This window comes from Cupressus sempervirens, chromosome 7, assembly GCF_028749045.1.
Source record: "Cupressus sempervirens isolate cs-2001-9-10 chromosome 7, ASM2874904v1, whole genome shotgun sequence".
Taxonomy (NCBI): domain Eukaryota; kingdom Viridiplantae; phylum Streptophyta; class Pinopsida; order Cupressales; family Cupressaceae; genus Cupressus; species Cupressus sempervirens.
Window position 1 is genome coordinate 798,405,264 of NC_143124.1, and position 19,970 is coordinate 798,425,233.

The window sequence follows — 19,970 nt, forward strand, 5'->3', positions numbered from 1 at the left end:
CTCAAGATAAGTCTAATTGACCTTTGGCTATCCTCTTTGACTCCACTTTACCTCCTACTAGTAAGACCTACAGACTTGAAATTGCTGCTATCTAAGACCCTAGAGATCCACCAAGGGCGACTAGCCCTGAAACTGAAGTGAAAAGAGGGCATTCCTGTTTGCAATGGGGCAATGGTGTGAAAACCTCCAACATGTCCTCGAGTTTCCAGGATGGTTTTCAAAAAATCTGCTTCATCAGGGATGGCTTGGAGAAGTTTTCAGTTGTCCGCTTATCCCCAAGACCATTTCCATCTCCGAAATGGGTGCATCTAGCATGGGAACATGTTTACTGGTAACACTGGCCAAATATAATTGGCCAAAAAAGGGAAAATGACCTACAAGCCAGCTCAAAAAGGGCCAGTGAAGAGAAATGGAGTATAGCTAGCATCGGGCCATGCATATTTAGTACAGGAAGCATATGGTATATGTGCATGACAAACACGGACAAGAAAATGTGACAATAACAGAGAGAACTGTATAAAATGACAAATAACTTTCAAATATGAAAGGCACAAAAAACTAGGTAAACTTACAACAACAAAAACTTCAAAACCTAATGCTCAATTCAAAAAGAAAAAATTACGACACGCAAAGACAAATGTACAAAAAGATTGGAAAACCTTCAATCCATTGTGCAAAGCTTCAAATTTGTCCTCCAACCACTCTCAACTCTTGCAATTTAAAAGAAAAAATTCTGTCTTCTTGCACAAAATTAAAAACACAAAGAAAAACCTCACACAAAGTGTTCAAGACACACCCATTAAAAAGAAGTTGCAAAATGAAATGTTATAACCATAGATGTGAGTATCGCCGATTAATCGGCGATACGAGATAAAATCGCGATTTTTTGGGGCCGGCGATTTAGTTGCCCCAAAAATCGCGATTTTTTTTTGCAGATTTTTTCCAAAAAATCGCAGATTAATCGCCTAAAAATCGCGATTTTTTTGCAAAAAATCGCTCGCGCCCAACAGTCACATAAAGTGACGAAAAAACACGTTTTTTTCATTATGTTTTTACATTGCTTAGGGTGTTTTGGAGAGGAGAGGATAGAGAAGGAGTTCTTGGCAAGAAATAGGCAGAATCAAGTGCATTTGGAGGCCTTTTGATTCGATTTCTTCGTTACTAGGTAAGTGATTTGAATCTTTGTTTTTTGTTTTTGCAAGAGATTGTATTTTTTTTTCTTGCATGTAAATGGATAAAAATACATTCCTAATTAGTTAGGAATGCATTTGATGAATGTAAGCAAGATTAAATGCATTCATTTGCATTTTTTTCCATTCTAGATCGAATTTATGCTAAAAATTTGCCCTTTCTAAAAAAATTTGAAACCCTAGCAGCTAGTTTGTTTGAATGTTATTTGGATTTCAATTTATTGGTGTTGTTATTGGAATGTTGCTTGAATTCTTTGTTTAACTGTTAATTTTGATCTTGTTATAATTTATTTATAGTTTTTTTTTAAAATTTGTATGTGTAGGCAGCCCGCAGCAGTTTTAAATGGCAGACAAATGGCCATTGACTCCATGCCCCTCAGGCTACATTGGCACCAGGCCAAAGAATGCGAGAGATCAAGCATGGAAATATGCCTATGAAGCACCTGATGAACCAACCAAAGTGATTTGCATTCGATGTGAAAAAGTAATATCCGGGGGCATTTACCGGTTCAAATATCACATCGCAGGGATCTCAAAACATGATACAAATCCTTGTGAGAATACAACAGAAGAAGTAAAAAGGTTTGCAAATGCCTTGCTCGCAGCTGGAGAACAAAAAAAATTGCAAAGAGAGCGGAATAAATTGCATGTCAGGGCAGCCATAGCAGAGACCCAGGGCAGTTTCGTTGATGTTCAGGAGGAGGAGGCAGCCATTGAGAGCATGGTTGGCTCTTATCGTGGGCCGCGTGTCCGCAAACAGGGTGTTTTTTCTTTCACGAGTTCCACTCCCACTCCCACTCCTACACCTCCTAGCACTTCCGCACCATCAGGATCAGCAAGTGCTTCTGGGATAGGGAGCTATTTTGTGACGAGGCACACACCTGGTGCACAACCTTCATTAGAGGCCACTAGATGGAATAAGGAGGTCCATGACGAGTTGGACAATGCACTAGCAGATTTCTGGGTTTTCAACAACCTTCCTATTAGTGTTGTTGACAGTCCCTATTGGGAGGCTTTGGCCACAGGGTTGACAGTTGCAGGAAAGGGGTACAAGTCCCCTTCTCGTTTTGTGTTGGGTGGCAGGTAAGCGAATAATTTTATTAGACTCGATTTCCTTTTAATTTTTAACTTTTTACTTAGTTCTAAATTTTAATTAATTTATCTAGAAATTAGAATGTTGATTACTAAAGTCTAAATCAATTTTAAATTACTAAGAATCTAAGACATAACTAAAATTTGTTTTTGTAGGCTTATTGGAAATGCTGTTGAGAGGGCCAAAGCATTTGTTGAGGAACAGAAACAAGAATGGACAAAATTTGGTTGCACCATTCTTTCTGACGGGTGGACGGATGGGAAGAGCAGGACCATAATTAATTTTTTGGCCTGCTGCAATGATAATGTGGTGTTCCTGAAATCAATCGATGCCTCCAACAAGGTAAAAAATGCTCAGACATTAGCATTGATGTTGGAGAATATGGTCTTAGAGATTGGCATTGAAAATGTGGTGCAAATCATCACAGACAATGCTGCTGCATATGTATCAGCAGGTAAACCGTAATTTTATGTTGCATGTGCATCGTGAATTTCACAACAAGAATTTTTAATAGTTTGATATATTTGAAAAGTTGGAAACTAATTAGTATTTGCTTTTACAATTGGCAGGAAAACTCCTACAGCAGAGGCACCCCACTCTCTCTTGGACCCCGTGTGCAGCACATGTCCTTGACCTTCTTTTGGAGGACATGGGCAAACTTGAGTGGGTCACTCCAATTGTGGAGGATGCAAGGCGGGTGACAAAATACATATACAATCACCCATGGGTCCTTAGCCTGATGAGAGAGCACACTGATGGCAAAGAAATTGTCAGGCCTGCCGTCACAAGGTTTGCAACGATTTTTTTGACATTGCAAAGCATTCTCGATAATTTGGCTTCTTTGAAGCAAATGTTTGTTTCCAAAAAATGGCTTGCTTCCACATTTTCAAAGAAGAGTTAAGGAGAGAATGTTGTGCGGATTGTGTTTGATAAATATTTTGAAGATAAGGCTGATGAAATAGTAAAGGTAACTACAAAACTTTAAGTTTTAGTTTGCACTTTACAACTTTATAACATACTAAGTTTGTAACTCAAGTAAATAATAATTTTGTAACTTGTCAACTAATTTCAAATTTATATTGCAGGTGTCTGAGCCTTTAGTCAGAGTTTTGCGTTTGGTTGATGGAGACCAAACGCCAATGGGTGAACTATATGAGGCCATGGACAAGGCCAAAGAATCTGTCAAAAATTACTACAAGGGGGAAAGCATCAAATATGAACCCATTTGGCAGATCATTGATAGAAGGTGGAATAATCAGCTTCACCAACCCATTCATGCAGCAGGATATTTCCTCAACCCACGTTTTAGGTATACTGTAAGCTCATTCTTACTCAAATTTAAGTTAACAAAGACTTGAGTTCATTTTGCTTTCGTAGGGTGTTGGGTGTGTACTAAAATTGGAAGACTTATTTGTTTTTGGTTTTTGGTTTTAGGGCTGATGGTACATATGCAGATCCTGATGGAGAGGTCATCAGAGGCCTAAGTGAGTGCATCGAAAAGATGGTAACCAGCGAGGAAACAAGAGATAAAATCATCGCTGAGCAGGATATCTTCACTTCAGCAGGAGGCAAGGTGTTCTCCACTTCTCTCTGCAAGAGAGCAAGGCTTACACAAACCCCAGGTAATACATTTGCAAACTTCTGAATCTCAAATGCTAAATTAATATTTATGTTTCATTTTTTGTTGTCTATTAGTATTTTCTAACTTGTACAATTTTTGTGATGCAGTGGCTTGGTGGACCACTTGGGGTGCAAGCACTCCAAATCTTGCAAAATTTGCTCTCAGAATCCTATCACAGCCTTGTAGCGCATCACATTGTGAGCGCAACTGGAGTTTGTTTGAGGCCATCCACACAAAAAAGAGAAACAGGTTGTCCCAAAAGAGGATGAATGACATGGTCTATGTGCAATATAATCTTAAATTGCGCATGAAAAAGGCGCAACAAGATCCGCCTGGGCCAATCGATTTGGATGAGATAGATCCTTATTATGATTGGACGGCACAAGAGCAGGCTCCCTTATTTACACAGGAGGACATCTCCAATTTGGAGAGGGAGGCCGCGGAGGAGGCTGCAAAGGAGGAAGGGGGTGGAACTGGATATGACATCGATTTGGATGACATCGAGGAGGGCGATGATGAGGATGATGACATTGAGCTTACTGCAGAGGACCTTGACATCTTGCGCGCGGCGAATGTGGAGATACCGACATCTAGTTCTATAGCTACACCATCTCCTGCATTGGCACAGACACAGACACGGGCACAAACCCTACGGGGTTCTAGTTCTAGAGCTTTACCCTCTCCCGCACTCGCTAGTAAAGTGACTGGGAAGAGGAAGATGTAGTCCTGTATTTGACATTTGTACTTATTTGTAGTCATGTTGATGTGCTTATTTGAACTCTTTACATTTGACACTTTATTTATGAGAATACTTCTCATGTGTTGTGAACTTGTTAGTTGTTAGTAATTTACAACTTGTCACTACTTACTTGTTAGTAATTTACCAATTAATAACTCTTTTTGCATTGATATATATCTAAACATGATTGTTTCTTATGTATTGTTAGTAATTAAGTCATTAGATGCAAAAAAACATTGAATTCTGTAAAAAAATCGCATTTTTTTATTAAAATTTAGTGGTTTTTTAGTTCCCGATTTTTTCCCCGATTTTTTCCCGATTTTTCCCGATTAAACTTTTTCAAGCCTAGGCGATTAATCTCCTCAGGTGATTTTTACATCTATGGTTATAACTATATAAAATGACAATAAATTTCTGTACCCTCACCATGTAAAGCTTCAATAGTGAATCAAATAGAAACAACTATCAAAAAGTACACTAAAAGATCAAACTTTTACTGAACAAACCGTCAACACTGAAGTTGAAAGAAACACATAAAATTAAACTAAACCATCAAACCCTCACTGCATGAAAGTTCAACATTGAAATGTAATTCCAGACTCTGATGTATCACTCAACCCTCCTGTGTGCCTCTACATTTTGCATTCATGTCTACCAGAGCAATGCAAATTATGAAACATACAATATTGAGAAGAGCTTAAACAAATAGATTAACTTCATTAGCTGGATATGGAGAATACTCCATGATATGGCCCCCACCCAACTTGTCACAAAATAATTTTCTTCTGTTTACATCAGCAGTGCCAAAGCTATGCACAATAAGCAGTCACATAATATTTTTAAAAATCCTTTGTCTTGATAAAATAAAAAAATTAAATGTACCAGGAAAATTAAGACAGACCAATAATATGCCATGAACCAACTTATTTTATTTTTATTGCAAAAAAAAAAATTTATGGTCACAACTTTACAATACCTGATTTGCACAAATTCCCAGGCAAATTTATGCTTAAAGTTGAATCCATTAGTATCTCTGCTATAGACATTGACTAACAATTATTTCTCAAGTCAATGTCATAATTACATTCAATAAATAACTTTTTATCTAATCCAATAAGCCCAAGCCTGGATTAAATTCTCTTGATACTTTGGGTTCAAACTGATTGTATCCATACTTATTCCCATGAATTTGCCTCAACCCAATCAAATGCAATTGGACTGAGATATGGCTGTGGAATTCCAAAGGAATCAACAAGGGCCAGTGCATGCGGCCTTAGCTCCTTACACAAATCTCCCGCTTCCTTCTGGATTACCTGTGACTGTCGTGGTGTTAAATATCCATATCTGTATTACAATAATACCAGTATCAGATTAGCGTGGTTATGATCTTGGAATATTTATGAAGAAAAAATAAAACGAAGAACTTGAAAGATATAAAGATAGCATATTTTGCTTGTTAAGTTATTCTGATTCTTCTAGTTTATGCATAGTGCATACCTCAGGAACGAAATGTCTTCTTCGAGATTGACCAAGACATATAAGGTTCTCAACAGTCCTAGAACATCCTACAAAGCCAAAACTTGTAAGAACTAAGGCAGCAGAATAGTTGCTGTCAAATTACTCCTAGGATAAGGCAGACTTTAGTCACCTTTATTGAATCAGCAGGACTGAAATTTTCCTCTGCAGAAATGATGGAATCTAGTACTGCCCGTTGAGAGAAAGCTCTCCCCAAGTCCTCTGCCAACTTGTAACTCTAATCATCATAAAAAAATATAAATCACTGACTGAGATGAGATGAAGTCTAGTAAAAGTGTTAGATGGGATGTCACATTCATACATACCATGGTGAAAGCAATAGTTGTACTTTTGCCCTGTGAAACAACTTGAGAAATTTCCACTGCTAAACGTTCCAACAAATCACGCTCCCTCAAATGGAAAATATCAAGCTGTACACCACTGCATTTCTTAGTTGCAACTTACAGGTGAACTTACAGATCACACTTGCTATGAATTTCAGAGAATTGCAATGCAGCAATAAAAACATAACAGATAACAGATGAAACCAGAAAAAACTCACTTGAAATCTTAAGCTTCGCAATGTAAAACTATCCAGAACTGCTGGAATTACAGGGCAGGTATTATTCATGTGCTCTAGACCCAATCCCTTAAAGGGTTTTTGCTTCTTGTGAGTAGCATAATATTCTCCAAGTAGTGCTTTACTAACCTAGAGCATAGAATAAGATGTTAGGGTACGCATCTAATATATTTCTTTCAGACAAAACAGACCACAGAAAGAGATAATTAAAACAAATTCGAAGTTTCCAAATACTTGTGAGGGGGAAATTACAGATGCAATCTATTAAACTACATCCAGATTCTATTTGTATTATGAATTCCTGATATACAAATTAAGGTATTGTCACAAACCAAAAGTATTACCATAAACAGTTTTAGTTAGAAACTTTGAAATCTGTTTAGAGACTAATGATAGAGGTACACTGCAATTAAAAACATAAAATTAAACATTACACTTCCTAAATTGCTTTGCCTCTTAAGCAATGAGAAATGTTTCCATACTTGGGTAAGTCAAAAGATGATAGGCATTCTCTATCAGTTTTTCATGGGTAGGATGTCCATAGTCGCCCAACAAAAAGCAAAAGGGTTTGTAAGGCATTGCCCATAAAATGGCATGTACTGCTCTCTGACTTCACTAATAAATATTTGTATATGGCAACATTACAAGTTAGGAGTTATATTGTATTGGAAACTGAATAAATTTACAATGTTATTTGAAGTTCAAATCTCCATGGTAGGTGCTTTCTCTATCATGTCTAGGGATTGAATGCCCATTTGTCCCACTTGTTGGGGAATCCGTTAAAAAATTCTCATTTACCAAATGAAAATAAATAAAATAAGAGACTATGGCATCCTACTCATAACATACCTGTTGCATAAGAACATTATTATCTCCTTCAAATGTGGATTGAACATCATATTCACCCAGGAGATTGCCTATGCGGTTTTCAGTTTTTAGACCTTGACCACCACATGCCTCACGGCACTCCTGCATAACAATTTTGATTTCCATTAATTAATTCCAAAATTACAAAAGAAAATATAAACACTGACAAGATCACAGCATATGCATTAATAAAATTATCAGATTTAAAGCCAGCCAAATCATCCTTGAATTTGAAGACAACCTGCAATGTATTCATGTTGTGCCATGTGAACATAGCCTTGTATCCACTAGAAAGAACATGAATAGTCTTGCTATCAGAAGGGGTCCTTTTCCAATATATCCTCTTCAGATCATTAGCAGCACAACTCATTGCATATCTGCAAAGACAAAATCCTTCAAAATAGTTCTTAAGCGATTCCTGTTAATTCGACCTATCAAACCTTAAACAAAGATTACTTCCCTGGTATTTAGGTTTGCTGTATCAAATTGTCAATTGTCTACATTGTTCATGTCCCAAGCTAATTCATGTATTCATTGCCTATCAAGATAAATGTTTCATTCATTTTAGAAAAATCAAATAGTCTAAGAAATATTTCTGTGACAGATCCCTCTTGCAATGTAAAACAGAAATGGACACTTCATAAATAAATATGTTGAATGTGTATACAAAACAACCCAGTGAATGGTCCTGCAAGAACTGCATGCAAATGATAAAAGCCTTGTGCTCATTAGAATATCTGATGGAGCCAAAAACCCTAAAATGCAGCTTCATGCACTTCATCATGATAAATGTGCACATGATGTCTATCCTTAGTGAATCTGGGCCTCTGACATTAAATGAGTCTACTTATGATTACCCCTTAATATATAAACTGAAGTTCAGAAAGCTCCTCCATTCCCTTGAAGTAAATATTCCCATTGAACATGAAGCAACCCATTACAAATATTGTGTATCTTCTTATTAGACATATATGCAACAAGAATCATGCACAAATTTGAAGTAAGGCATGGGGGTGCGGTGGTTGTGATATCATATCTCATGCAGATTGGTCGAAAAGTGAGAAAACACTGCCAAAGGATGAAAGGATGCACCTGATCGCTGCTGGGCCCATGCCAAGTAGGACTGCCTACACATGTGAAACAAGGGGCGTACTACCAGCACCAGTGTGGAGTACGGTAGCTGTGAGCGAAGAAAGGACAGTGCTGATGTGGAGAGGGGGTATCGATGGAGGGGAGATATAAGGTGGAACCAAAACAATGGAGAGCTAAAGAGTTGTAGGGAACAATAAAGGGATCGCAGAGGGGCCCCTATGGAGGAAACCTTTGGAGGTATAAGGATGATGATCAAGAGTAACAAGGGTTGGAGAGATAGGGGACTCATTGCAGTGGAGGGATAAACAGATGTGGAGAGATAAGGATTTCAAGAGCATGAAGAAACAAGGAGATCGCAGTCATAAGGAGAATCAAGAGATAAGCAGAGGATTTATAAGGAGAACAGAGAAATAAAGAGAACAAAATAGCACAAAAATCAGCAGCAGACAAATCAAGGAGGTGTCAATGCCTCAGCAAGTTAAAATCACCATAGGGGTGGTGGGCTCCTATGTGACCCCAATGGTTCATAGCTTCAGTCAAAAGTGTTTACCAATAATAAAAAACTGCAATAAGTCATACAATTATGCACCATACTTTGTAAATAAATGCTAAATTGTCAAACAATAAATAGCATACATTCAGATAATTTGGTTTCCATTCCAAAATCGATCAAGGGGAACTTTCAATTAAACATGTCCTGACATGCCTTGAGCAACATTACAAGGATACCACATGTCACATCTTATGCTTGAAATGCACATTTTCAGATGACCCACCTAATCCCACAACACATAACTTGCAGTTGTTACCTTAAATCACCAAGTCTTATATAATGCTTAGGTTAAAATTGAACTTAATAATTATAAATGATCAAAATAAAGATCCAGTATAACACAAGCATTCAGGGTTGTCGAGACAAGAAAAATGTAATGACCCTGCTCAAATCTGATCTCAAAGTGCTGATAAGGAATTCAAGGAATATCGTCAAACAATTCACTTGCAACCTCCCAGCTTGCTGGTTTATGTGATCAGACTGATATAAATGCTTGTAGAAGAAACCAAAGTACTCCAAATGCTTAGAAATCAAACTACAATGCATAAACTCTAACCTAGAAGCATCAATGACTCAATTTCATCTTTAACAATGCTCATATATGACTTCTAAATGAAAACGTGCACCTACAGCCAACTGATAATTTTAGCAAACAGTTGATATGCAACCTATATGTTGATAAGAACATCTACAGCCATTGACAATTTGTCAAATAGTTGGCATACATCTTCATATCACATTCAAATGAACATTACAACTATGTGAGACTTCCCAAAGATGATGTCTTATTGAAATGCAATTGCCTACACAAGTTTCATGGAAATGCCAAGACTCTTGGCTTACAACATGACCCAACTGAAAATACCAAAGTCTGATTACATCGTCTACCTACAGCAGCTCTATAAAATGCATCTAAATGACACGTAGATAGCATGAAATCTTCAAGGAACCTGTAACTTGAAGTTGACTTGAGTCTCCAATGGTGAAGCAAGCATTATCTCAGAAGATGAAAACATCATGAACCCAAATCGAGCCACCTATGCTACCGCCCCTATTTCTGAAGCAATGGCAGATATAAAATAATATGCAGCCTCTTGGTTGCCAACAAAGCCTCCAACAAGATCGCCTAGACCTCTAATATGAACCACCTCCACTCCTAGATGAAATTGTCCCAAGATGAAGTGTTTATGAGCCAAATCAAACCTCTCACACAAGCTGATATGAAGACAGAAATTCTGGAAATGTCTGATATAAAAATCTGAGCATGCAATCAAACTCCTTCATGCCAAACTTGCGGATGACTTATCACCAAAATGTCTCCACAAAGCCCTAAATCGAATCATACAAAAACTTAGCCAAAGGCCACTAAGTTTTAACAATGAAGCTCAAATAGAAAGTCTGAAGTAACTTTCTCCCAGCTGCAATAATTCAAGTGATATTTCACACCCTCAAAATTGCGCACCAATTGAGAGTTTTCATTCTCAATGGCCAAAGACAACTGCAGAAACCCTAGGCTCCACAAACATCAAACATCAACATCAACAACAACAAACCTGGATGGTGAGAATGAAGCCCAAAATGCCTATTTATTCTTTTTTCTCCACTTTCTCCAAAAACTTCTAGAACATTATTTTATTTTATTTATTAAGTGACTTTATAAGATATTTTATAATTCAAGTCACTTTATTAAATTAATTAAATATAAAGTTACCTTTTTATATTTATTTATTTGATAACTTTATATATAATTAACTTAATACCACTTATTTATTTAATTAAAATAATTAATTAGTCATCCTCATAAAATATTCATTATTTTGGGCAACTTAATTAATTATATTAATAAAATCAAATTAACTCCAAAAAGGGGACATTACAGTCCACCCCTCCTGAAATTGCTTGTCCTCAAGCAATTCACCACCTGGATCCCACAAGAAGAACTGCATAATGTCCCTGTCATCACTAAACAACTCCAGCAACATTTGCTCAAACCATCTATCGTTCTGTCGTACCAACTCAATACCATCACCAAGTGCCACAGAAGTATAGGCCTCAAGTGGAAGCAAGCCAAGAGACTGATCATCCTTGCCTCCAAACTTCACGCAAGATAAACTATCATCCCAACTATGCGCTCTTGAATTGTGCATCATGAATAGGTCATGTACATGAGAATCAAAAATGAAGCTGTAAGCATTCCTCACCATGTACACCTCTGTGAGCCCCATTTGCAATCCCGACACACTAGTAGGATCACAAATACTATCAATGCTCATCTCAAGACTGGAATCAAGAGAGCTATCATCATCCAAACCATAGAGTGGATTGTCATATGACCAAGCGGCTTCCACTTCGAACAATGGATTGAGAATCATCTCATGTTTCTCCTGAATCACCTTTTTCTTTCTCTTACTGTCCAGCCCTCTGATACAATGCAAGCCTCCATCCGTAATACCCCTCAATACATGCCTCCTACCATCAACCTCAAAAGACATTTCCATCTTAGGTACATTGAGGGTAAATACTCCCAAGTCCTGGAGCCACTTCATTCCCAAAACTATGTCCATCTCTCCCATGTTGACCACATAAAAATCTAAATGTAACTCAGTTGTTCAATCTCAAGGTCAGATTAGCAACCTTTCTGGTGCATGCAAGAGTATATCCATCTGCTACTCGAACTCTGAATCCATCAAAATCCTTAACCTGAAGTCTGCACTGAGCTACAAAATCTCCATTAATAAAGTTGTGTTGCACTAGTATCAAGCATAGCGATGCAATGTTGTCCTTCAACTGTCCCTCTGAACCTGAACTTAATCTCATCCTGAACATTGGCAATATATGCCATGGGAGCAAAAGTCTCCTCACCCTGATCAAGTTCTGAAGCAACCTGTTGAGCAACTTCATCAAAATCAGAGTCCTCAAAGTATGCCCACATGAAACGGTTCACCTTGCCCTTCGGCCTCAAAAGGCAATCATGATCCTTGTTGTAAGGCTCCTTGCACCAATAGCATAATTTCTTCTTCCCCAGCTCTTCTCGTGTCTCCTCATCCATCATAGGTGCTGATTTCTTTTTCTTGTCTGATTGTTGGGGAGTCTCATTGCTTGTTGAAGGGATTTCCTTATGCAAGCTCTTGCTCTTTGGTGCTGCAAACTCCATGCTCCTAGCCTTCTTCATTGCCTCCTGAAGAGTAGGTGGATCAAAGGCTTTTATCCATCCTCTCATTGGCTCCAATAAGCCCTCCATGAATAACACCACCAGTCGTCTCTCTAAGATATTGGGAACCATTACTAACAATCTCTAAAAGTCCCCAAAGTAGTTCTCCAAACTCCCAACTTGCTTGAGTTGAGCCAAATCTTTGAAGTATGATTCCGGGTCTTTCTTGTCAAAGCGTTCCACCAATCTATCCACAAACTCTTGATAAGATGTAATCTAATTATGCTACAATGTAACCAATCCATGATACCACCATTCGTGTGTTGCTCCTTCCAGGTGCAAAGTGGCAAACTTGATGGCTTCCTCTTCTATCATGGGTCAAAGAGCCAAGAAAGTATCCAACTTATGAATCCATGACTGTGCAGTAGATTTGCCACTTCCATCAAACATAGGTAATGTAAGCTTATTAGTAGCCTGCTTGAGATCCTTATTCTGATTCCGAGGTCTCTTCTCCTGTCGGGACTTGTAGTAGTCCATCCTTGTTTGTACAAAACAATCAAAATGCATGAGCTCTCCAGCTTCTAGTGTCAATCGTTGCCATTCATCATGAGCAGCCATATATACATCAGCAAAGGTAGGCTCCTCAACATCTTCAACATTCTCTTCTACTGCACATTCTTCTCTCAAGAAGGTGGGTCATGTAGGTCTATCTTCTGTTCTGGAAGGAGTTCTATGAACTCTAGGTGATCCCACTGCACTCCTGTTATCCCCTTGCTCCTGATTCCGTCTATCCTGTATGTTCAAGTGCTCAACCACAGTGGTGGCTGCCTGCAAAGCCTTAGCCATCTGCTCTTGTCCTGTAACCATTGCTCTGAAAAATTCCCTTATTTCTTGATCCTCATTCCTATTGTCTCTTGGTGGGCTACGCTCTTGCCTGTCACCCATGGTGTTTGGCTGCCTGTAAAAATCATGTTCCCTGTCAAACCCAACTCGCTTGCGAGTGTAAACTCTGTGAGAGTCAACCCCAGGTGGCTGCATGTGATTGCTAAACCCTCAGGATGGCAGGATTTTGCTCTGATACCACTGTAATGACCTTGCTCAAATTTGATCTCAAAGTGCTAATAAGGAACTCAAGGAATATCGTCAAACAATTCACTTGCAACCTCCCAGCTTGCTGGTTTATGTGATCAAAGTGATATAAATGCTTGTAGAAGAAACCAAAGTACTCCAAATGCTTAGAAATCAAACTGCAATGCATAAACTCTAACCTAGAAGCATCAATGACTCAATTTCATCTTTTGACAATGCACATACATGACTTCTAAATGCAAAACATGCACCTACAACCAACTGATAATTTTAGCAAACAGTTGGTATGCAACCTATATGTTGATAAGAACATCTACAGCCATTGACAATTTGTCAAATAGTTGGCATACATCTTCGTATCACATTCAAATGAACATTACAACCATGTGAGACTTCCCAAAGATGATGTCTTATTGAAATGCAATTGCCTACACAAGTTTCAGGGAAACGCCAAGACTCTTGGCTTACAACATGACCCAACTGAAAATGCCAAAGTCTGATTACATCGTCTACCTACAGCAGCTCTATAAAATGCATCTAAATGACACGTAGATAGCATGAAATCTTCAAGGAACCTGTAACTTGAAGTTGACTTGAGTCTCCAATGGTGAAGCAAGCATTATCTCAGAAGATGAAGACCTCATGAACCCAAATCGAGCCACCTATGCTGCCACCCCTGTTTCTGAAGCAATGGCAGATATAAAATAATATGCAGCCTCTTGGTTGCCAACAAAGCCTCCAACAAGATCGCCTAGACCTCTAATATGAACCGCCTCCACTCCTAGATGAAATTGTCCCAAGATGAAGTGTTTATAAGCCAAATCGAACCTCTCACACAAGCTGATATGAAGACAGAAATTCTGGAAATGTCTGATATAAAAATCTGAGCATGCAATCAAACTCCTTCATGCCAAACTTGCGGATGACTTATCACCAAAATGTCTCCACAAAGCCCTAAATCGAATCATACAAAAACTTGGCCAAAGGCCACTAAGTTTTAACAATGGAGCTCAAATAGAAAGTCTGAAGTAACTTTCTCCTAGCTACAATAATTCAAGTGATATTTCACACCCTCAAAATTGTGCACCAATTGAGAGTTTTCGTTCTTAATGGCCAAAGACAACTGCAAAAACTCTAGGTTCCACAACCATCAAACATCAACATCAACAACAACAAACCTGGATGGTGAGAATGAAGCCCAAGATGCCTATTTATTCTTTTTTTCTCCACTTTCTCTAGAAACCTCTAGAACATTATTTTATTTTATTTATTAAGTGACTTTATAAGATATTTTATAATTCAAGTCACTTAATTAAATTAATTAAATATAAAATTACCTTTTTATATTTATTTATTTGATAACTTTATAAATAATTAACTTAATACCACTTATTTATTTAATTAAAATAATTAATTAGTCATCCTCATAAAATATTCATTATTTTGGACAACTTAATTAATTAAATTAATTAAATCAAATTACCTCCAAAACAAGGACATTACAAAAAACAAGGGCTTCAATTTCTTATTTTTATTTTTTTCCTTGGGGGGCAGGTGGGGGGTGAGGGCTATAGTAGACCATACATGTAGAACTTGAAATGATACTTACGATGTATAATACTATAACTATATAAGAACCCATAATACCAAATACTTGAATATAGCAAATTGCAAAATAGTAAGATACCCAAAGCAAAATACAGTATACTATACTTAAAACATTGAACATTGAATTACCAATTACCATTAAAAATTCAAATTACCGACAAAATGAAAGTTTCTAATTTATATCATAAATATCATTACAATGAGTAGCATGATATCAAAACAAGTACAAAATCATGTCAAAATGTAATGAAAGGAGGCCTCTAATCATCTCTTGAGAAAAACCCCTCATCACTATAACTATTGGACTCCTCACGGTCAAGATCTCAAAAGAACACCCACCAGCCCTAGACTAATAGTTGTTGCAATCTGACTCCTCTAGAATGGTCGGGAGACGCCTCGGCATCTTGAGGACGTTTGGATGTTCCCAAGCCCCAACAGCATCTAGATGGTGCGATGGCAGTGGTGGGGGGACTTGGGAATGACAAATGCCCATCCCGGGGACCTCCCCAACTCAGGTACATGGAGGTTTGAGGGGGGGGACTAGTCCCCATGTTACACTGAAATAAATCTTCTTGACATAAAATAGATATTTTCAAGAGAGCAGTGGGCTAAATGAATAGCACAGCAAAGTGATTACCAAAAGGGACCGCATTTTAAACCTATTAAGCAAGGTCCCCAACTTAATGTAGGTATCCATGCATTTCCTAATGAAGTGACATGAGAATGTCACAGCATGGAACTGAAGCCAGTTAGTCTCCATGTATCTTTGCAATGACAGAATCGTTTCCAACATGAGGCATCATCCAATCAATAGGATAATAAGCCCAATATTACACAGTTCTGCATAGAAATGAATTGTTGGATTGAAAATGATGCACCATAAATGGGAGGCATTACTCAATTATATGGAAAAGATATATTATGCATTTAAGCATACAAATGTGAAGTTCTACTGAGAAACTGGTAATTTGCCTGAAACAGACTGCCATTAAGGCCGTTGTTAAAATGACTCTTTTTAAGCGTAGAAAGTAGTTAATTATTATGCATTTGCCCTCCTATTATATTTGTAGGCTCTACAAAAACCCTAGAACCATACTTTCTACCCTTCTACACAATATTTGTGGGGTATGTAATAAATAAGTTTGTTCTTTCCTTTATCTGTCAGTAGTTATTGCTTGTAATTTTGAGACTCCCTGCTGTGACTACACCTGGTTAAGACTTGTTATGGAAAGGATGGTTTCTCATACACCACTCAAGAGTTCGTTTAGCAAATTTTAAAAATCAAGGACCTCCCATAAGATTATGTTGTGTAATTTCTCCTGTGCGTAATTGCAGAGTGAAGATACTTGTAGATGTCTAACCTCCTTGTGACTGTGACTGTGACTGTGACTGTAACGGTCTTGTGAATCGATCATGTGGATTGCAGGTCTAACATACTTGTAGATGTTTAATCTCCTTTTGAAGTATGCAGAGCACTGAAAACCTTGTGATGACACTCACCTTCCCTCTAATAGAATGTACTGGGAGCAATAGCAATAAGCACAAAGGAGCAACCTAAACAGAGAGACCAAGATGCCATGGCATGCAAAAGCTAAATGAAAAATATGTGAAGAATTCAAAATCTTTAAGACTACATTAATTTCACAAAGTGCAGGTTGCTACAAAAAACTCCCAAGAGGGAAAGACAGCTAAAAGAATTTATGGACAGGTATCCAATTTAGAAGACAGAAGGTGAAACCTTTACTTTTTCAGTGAAGATCTTTTTTGGTAACAATAGCATCCAAATTAAGGATGTCTAATCTAATATTGATTCAAACATTATCAAAATCTATTGATGAGTAAATTGACCATTAGCAAGACTAAACAAGTATTTGTGACATGTTTTAAGGGCAAACACTACTTATGAGAAACATGTAAAGTGAATTTTTTAGATTCCTCTCTTAACAGTTATGCACTTTTAAAAGAAAATGAACTTGATTTCATATCTATATGAAGAGGTTATGGCCTCTGCAAGTTGCAAGATATCTTGCATAGTTAAGGTTGGCCAGATAAAGAACTGCCAGCTCCCTAATTGGTTGTTTGAGTTTGTAACTGCTTAAAATGGAAGTTTTACAATTAAGTGAAAGTTTCTTGTCCATCGATTCTGTAAGTAACATTTTCACCTTGTTTAAAGAGGTAGTTTGCCTGACTTTTGTGCTTCTTGTTTGAGCCAAGGCATGTTGTAACTACATAAATGAACCCATGGAGATTCACGAAAAGGAATCAATCACAAGACAACTGATCCACATGCTCAGAAACAATGTGAAAGTTGAATTGTAAGATTGAAGAAGACAACTCAGCTGAGATGAGAAGATAGCTGTTTGCAGCGAAAGTAAGCGGTCTACAGTAGATTATAGAGAGCATTTGAAAGTGTTAGGATGTCGTTGACTGATGTCAGTGTTCTTGAAGGGCAGAAAAAGGTGGTTATCTTGTAAAACTGCAAAGAGAAGAGTAACATTCATCTAGAGGCTGTGTAAAGTTTTCCCTGACAAATTCCTAGAAGATGTAAAAGGGCCCTTAATTTAGGTTAAAACCCCACATCCAGTTAGCTAAGTATGGCATACCCCAAAACACAAGGTCTTCCATATGTCCCTGACAAATTTGACCAACAAAATACTCCTCAGCTGTTGTATCATAACCAAATGTTACCTGCAAGGGCAAATTGCCAAATTAAAAATATGTGTAGCAGTAAGAATGTCGAGACACAATCTTACGTTTTAGCAAGCAAAGGAAGCAAACGCCGCTGATGAGATGGGTAATCAAGTAACAATACTTCTGGCTCATCAGGTTGTAGATTAAAAGCCCGTCTTGTCAGTGCATACCGAATTGCAATTGCCAATCCAATCTGCAATTAAACCATCAGTAAACCAAAATAATAAAATAAGGATTTCCAAATTGTTTGACACTACCAAAATATAGTATTTTTAAAATGAAATATCAGCACATTAAAACTGTGTCAATATCTTACCTTGGACTGATAGATAGCACTGACTGCAATTGTTACACGGCCAGTTGTTAGAGGGGCCATGAAAGCAGCAAATCTCTAAACAAATAATGGAATATTAATATTTAATTAAAATATGTCAAACTAGAATTAAGAGTACATTTGAGACTCTACAGACTCGCCAATAAGTGAGAAATCATGTAATTAAACATAGCCTCCCCATATTAGCATGAGCATTAACAATAGTCACAGATGAAGTTTAAATAAAGTTTGAAACAATATGCTGGCCCTAAAGTTAACATTATATGCATTCATCTAATGTACGACTAACAATGCAATTTGGAAGGCAAAGTCACCTGATCAGGGTCACTTATTGGACTTTGGTAATTGCCATCTGGAGATACATCAGCAACAGAGTTCAAAATGTTTTCGCGTGGTATACGCAAATTGTCAAACCTACAAGAAGTTATATAAAATAATTAGTTGACTGTTAACAGATAGCACCATATAGGATTTCAATTCATGGAATCAGTCTTTTCAGTTTGATAAGTTTTCAGATTATTAATTATCAATTCTATACCAAATTCGTCCATTATCAACTCCATTTAAGCCAATTTTGTGTCCACAGTCAGCGATTCGAATCCCTGGGTGTACATTCCCCTCTTTATCTCTTATTTGTGCAATGAATGCATGAACACCTTCATTCCTTCCATTGATAAGAAGTTGGGAGAAGACTACAGTATGGGTGGCATGCTAGACAAGAAAATAAAAAAGAGTAAATAATAAGCTAGCTTATCAAAGTAAATAATAAGCTAGCTTATCAAAATATTATTGAATGCACTGAACAAAAAAGGCATGTCACTTACATTTGCAGCTCCTCCAATCCAGTATTTTTGGGCAGACTCGCAAGGCGTGGTAATGATAAATTCTTGAGTAGAAGGATCGTAAGTAGTGATCGTTTCAATTCCACGGACCTGTATGGTGAAGAATGGCAATGTTCAACAGCTCTCAGAAATATGGAAACAATGTATCACAAAAGGCAATTCTAACTTGCAAAACATTTAAAATCTCCACATACATTACTGCCATGTCCAAGCTCAGTCATAGCAAAGCATCCTATCACAACATAGTCTTCTGTGTCCTGTAGCCACTTTTGATGGTGTCTCTCTGTACCAAGAAACCTGATTGCACCACCCCTACCACAGAAGGATAAAAAGAAATGCCCTTCGCATAAGGATAGCAATGAAATGATAAATTATATTTGGAAATACTTCACATGAAGCAAAAATAGTAAGCTCACACAGTCCATTATAGTGCAAGTTTTCTCCTTTTAATGATAGTGAGACAAACCATTGACATTTTTTATACATGAGAATTTAAAACTTAAGCATTCTACTGTTTTTCGGCTCCGTGCTACTAGAGATCATGTTTTTTGCAAATAACATTGATAATATGCAAAGATTATGACAAACTAACAACCCCAGGTATAAGGAAAAGAAACACAGTAATAAAGGCCATTCAACAACTCAAACCAAAAATATTGATAGTGTTCATTTTCAGCCTATTATTATAATTTATAGAACATGCAAGTGTTCACAAGTTTTTTTTCGGTTATGCATGTACTTAAATATATCTAGACAGTTCATCAGAAACCTTAGAAAAAATTCCATTCCCAATTGTTACAATTGAATATATTTGAATTTTAAAGTTGTAAATGTAACCATCAAAAGGACAGCCCTATGCATAGGCTATATCAGTTTGGTTCACATTGCCTTAGACTTCAAGTCAAACTTAATCAATCTACTATAATAACATTACAATGGGCATATTTTGCACTGCATTATCCTTTAATTCAAACTAGCTCAACATAATAGAATACCATTATAATG

At 37.3% G+C, this 19,970-nt stretch overlaps 3 protein-coding genes across 3 annotated transcripts in view; 2 read left to right on the plus strand and 1 right to left on the minus strand.

Annotated features, from left to right (window-relative positions):
• Positions 1-1,493: 1,493 nt before the first annotated feature.
• Positions 1,494-3,213, plus strand: LOC149549772 (uncharacterized). Its single transcript, XM_089793037.1, has 3 exons — positions 1,494-2,273; positions 2,439-2,737; positions 2,853-3,213. Exons 1-3 carry the CDS (start codon positions 1,534-1,536, stop codon positions 3,182-3,184), a joined length of 1,371 nt encoding a protein of 456 aa, XP_089649163.1. The 5' UTR covers positions 1,494-1,533; the 3' UTR covers positions 3,185-3,213.
• On the plus strand, positions 3,175-4,735 carry LOC149549773 (uncharacterized). The gene is made up of 4 exons (XM_089793038.1): positions 3,175-3,250; positions 3,369-3,592; positions 3,718-3,905; positions 4,012-4,735. Exons 2-4 carry the CDS (start codon positions 3,423-3,425, stop codon positions 4,626-4,628), a joined length of 975 nt encoding a protein of 324 aa, XP_089649164.1. The 5' UTR covers positions 3,175-3,250; positions 3,369-3,422; the 3' UTR covers positions 4,629-4,735.
• Positions 4,736-5,552: 817 nt separating this feature from the next.
• LOC149549774 (acyl-coenzyme A oxidase 3, peroxisomal-like) overlaps positions 5,553-19,970 on the minus strand; it is a 58,591-nt gene continuing 44,173 nt past the window's right edge. The window contains exons 3-15 of the mRNA XM_089793039.1: positions 19,160-19,277; positions 18,948-19,055; positions 18,662-18,834; positions 18,438-18,537; positions 18,106-18,180; positions 17,852-17,982; positions 7,847-7,982; positions 7,588-7,707; positions 6,721-6,867; positions 6,485-6,589; positions 6,292-6,396; positions 6,141-6,208; positions 5,553-5,987 (exon numbers count right to left, since the gene is read on the minus strand). Coding sequence (XP_089649165.1) covers positions 5,819-5,987; positions 6,141-6,208; positions 6,292-6,396; positions 6,485-6,589; positions 6,721-6,867; positions 7,588-7,707; positions 7,847-7,982; positions 17,852-17,982; positions 18,106-18,180; positions 18,438-18,537; positions 18,662-18,834; positions 18,948-19,055; positions 19,160-19,277 — 1,555 coding nt within the window. The 3' untranslated portion in view covers positions 5,553-5,818. The remainder of the gene's footprint in view (positions 5,988-6,140; positions 6,209-6,291; positions 6,397-6,484; positions 6,590-6,720; positions 6,868-7,587; positions 7,708-7,846; positions 7,983-17,851; positions 17,983-18,105; positions 18,181-18,437; positions 18,538-18,661; positions 18,835-18,947; positions 19,056-19,159; positions 19,278-19,970) is intronic.